We start from the raw sequence: 2,656 nt of genomic DNA on the forward strand, positions 1-2,656 counted from the left end.
AAACTCTATTTTTTATTGCTTGTGTATTTGGGGGTTAGGGGTGGGTGATGCCACACTATGTGTGGTCACTTGTGGAGTTAGTTCTTTCCTTCCATATGGGTTCTGGAGCCGTCTTGCCATTGGTAGCCCTGGCTGGCCTGGAACCTGTTACACAGACCAGAGTGGCCTCTAACTTGTGATCATTCTGTTTTTGCTACTTGAGCGCTGGGGTTACAGATATGAGCTACCATGCTTTGCTTAAATATAATTTTGAAAGAATTAATGGTATTAAGTTAGAGGAATCCAACTGAAACCAGACCTCAGATCACACAGATCATAGGCTAACTATAAGGGAACATCCACTATACTCCAGGCTGTTGCCTGTATGTGGGATATGTTCTACTAGCTAGGCTGCCTTGTCTGGCCTCAGTGGGAGAGGAAGTGCCTAGCCTCAAAGAGACTTGAAATACCAGGGTGTGTGGGGATCCCCACCAGTCCAGAGAAGGGGAACAGGGAAGGATTATGGGACCAGGAGAGGGGCAGTGAGATGTAAAGTGAATTAGTTTATATATATATATCAAAATTAAAATTTAAAAAATGCTGTAAGCCAGGGCTGGTAAGCTGGCCCAGCAAGCAGCCATTTGCTGCCAAGCCTGACAACCCGAGAGATCCCCAAGCCCACACAGCAGGAAGAGGGCTGAGCCCCCCAAGTTCCNCTCTGGCCTCCACACATGCTGTAGTGCTCACCAACTCCACCCTAGTTTATAAACTCACGTAAGATACTTTTCAAAGAAAGTGAACTGAGATAAATGCTATACGAGGAACAAACACGAGACCTTGTAGAGCACTGAGATGTTTTNAACCACACATTTTATTGAAAATACTTAATTTGAATTTTAAAACTATGGATAAAATGTCAAANTTTTTCACATAAAATATCATTTTGGTTTGGCCCANTGTACANAAAGTAGCACCCTTTTCTTGATGAAAGGGCTATGCTGCCCCCTGGTGGTCAGTAACTCGGAACGCAGCTAAGTCTGTGAATCTTTCCAGGTGTATGTAATTCCTGAGTGAATGACTTCAGTGAATGACTTTGGTCTTCAGGAAACACATTCTCCCACTGACACTTAGCAAGCTCAGCAAAATGGCTCTTCCTAAGTTATTTTCTTTTTTGTATGTTTGTTTGTTTCTTGTTTTCATTTTTAGACGTGGTCTTGTGTAGCCCAGGCTGGCCNGGAACTCACCATCTAGCCAAGGGGGAATGTGAACTTCAGATCTCCCACGTGGGCTCTCTCCAGTGCTGACTACAGGTGAGCCACCAAACCTGGCTTTAGGGGAGCTAGCAGGACCNGGGCTTTCTGTATGCTTGACAGCACTTCACCAGATAAGCTACATCCCCATCACTGATTTTTTAAAGACAGAAAAGCCTGTCAGTATATAAAAGACAAGGCTAGCAGGATGGTGAGATGGCAGTCTGCCAGGGCAGCTGTGCCAGAGCCAGGTTTGCCATTGTTTTCCTTCTTTCCTCTCTGGTTTTGATGTTTTATTTTTGTTTTTGTAGACAGGGTCTCATTAAATAGCCTTGGATGGCCTAGAAGGCACTATTGTAGATCAGGCTGGCCATGAATNACAGAGATCCACCTGCCTGTACCATGGGTTTGTGGCAATCCTCCTGCCTCAGATTCCCAAGCCCTGGGATTATAGGTGTGAGCTATCATGCCCTTAACACCATCTTTATTAAAATTGATGCCACTACTCTGGACAACTCCAGGTCCACTTTGTGGGCACAGATGACCTTGTCTCAGGTCTCCAGAAGCCAACCCTGAAAGGAGCCATCAGCACAGCCTAAGCGCATTCTCCAGCCCGAACACTTTAGACTTGAGGTTCTTCAGTTCCCCCTGTATCTTATGAGCTCTCCTGTTGCTGTCACGGACTTCACAGAGCATGGCCAGGTCCTGATCTCCATGGGTGTTGTTCATGGTTGCCTAGAGAGTTGAAAAAAAGAGAGAAAGAATTATGGCATTAGCTAAGGGTGAAGAGCAGCTACGCTAGCTGGCTCCTTTTTTCCATATGATAAATGCAGTACTAAAATTCTTCAGTGATGTATTTTTAAATGAAAATGTTTAATTGGTCAAAGCATTTGGGAGAAGAAGGCAAGAAGATCAAGAGAGTTCCGGGTTCTTCTTGGCTACCTATGCAGTTTGAGGACAGCCTGGCTGACAAGAAACCATCTCAAATACACACTCAGAACGAAAGGACAGAGAAACTTCAAGATTATTAAATAACTAACAGTGGGCAAAATGACAATACAGCATCAGTGAGGTCCCGGTTGCTCAGCAGTTAGTAAAGGCACTTGCCACCCTGCCTGGGGATCTGAGGTAACTGAAAGGGGTACGCTGACCTCCACACACTCACCATGACAAACGTGTCTGCATTAACAAAACATTTAAAATAAATAAAACCAATAATAGCATTATTGGTAAATTTGCCAAAAGTGACAGAAAGTGTCATATTTTCCCTATTTGTTCAGAGCACAGCAGCTACTTAGGACTCACAGCGACGCTGAATCTCCAGCAAGGCTCTGAAGGCATCCTAGATACCAGAAGGTGTCTGGGAAAGCACTTCATCACCCAGTTAGTTCCCCACTTTAAAAGTAGACAATTCCTTTTTTTTTTTT

The 2,656-nt window shown here is 44.3% G+C and overlaps 1 protein-coding gene across 1 annotated transcript in view; it reads right to left on the reverse strand.

Moving 5' to 3' along the window:
* Positions 1 to 845: 845 nt before the first annotated feature.
* Ccdc77 (coiled-coil domain containing 77) overlaps positions 846 to 2,656 on the reverse strand; it is a 26,249-nt gene continuing 24,438 nt past the window's right edge. The window contains exon 5 of the mRNA XM_021164155.2: positions 846 to 1,964. Within this exon, the coding sequence (XP_021019814.1) occupies positions 1,815 to 1,964 (150 nt within the window). The 3' untranslated portion in view covers positions 846 to 1,814. The remainder of the gene's footprint in view (positions 1,965 to 2,656) is intronic.

The sequence above is a fragment of the Mus caroli genome, chromosome 6 (assembly GCF_900094665.2).
Source record: "Mus caroli chromosome 6, CAROLI_EIJ_v1.1, whole genome shotgun sequence".
Classification (NCBI taxonomy): Eukaryota; Metazoa; Chordata; class Mammalia; order Rodentia; family Muridae; genus Mus; species Mus caroli.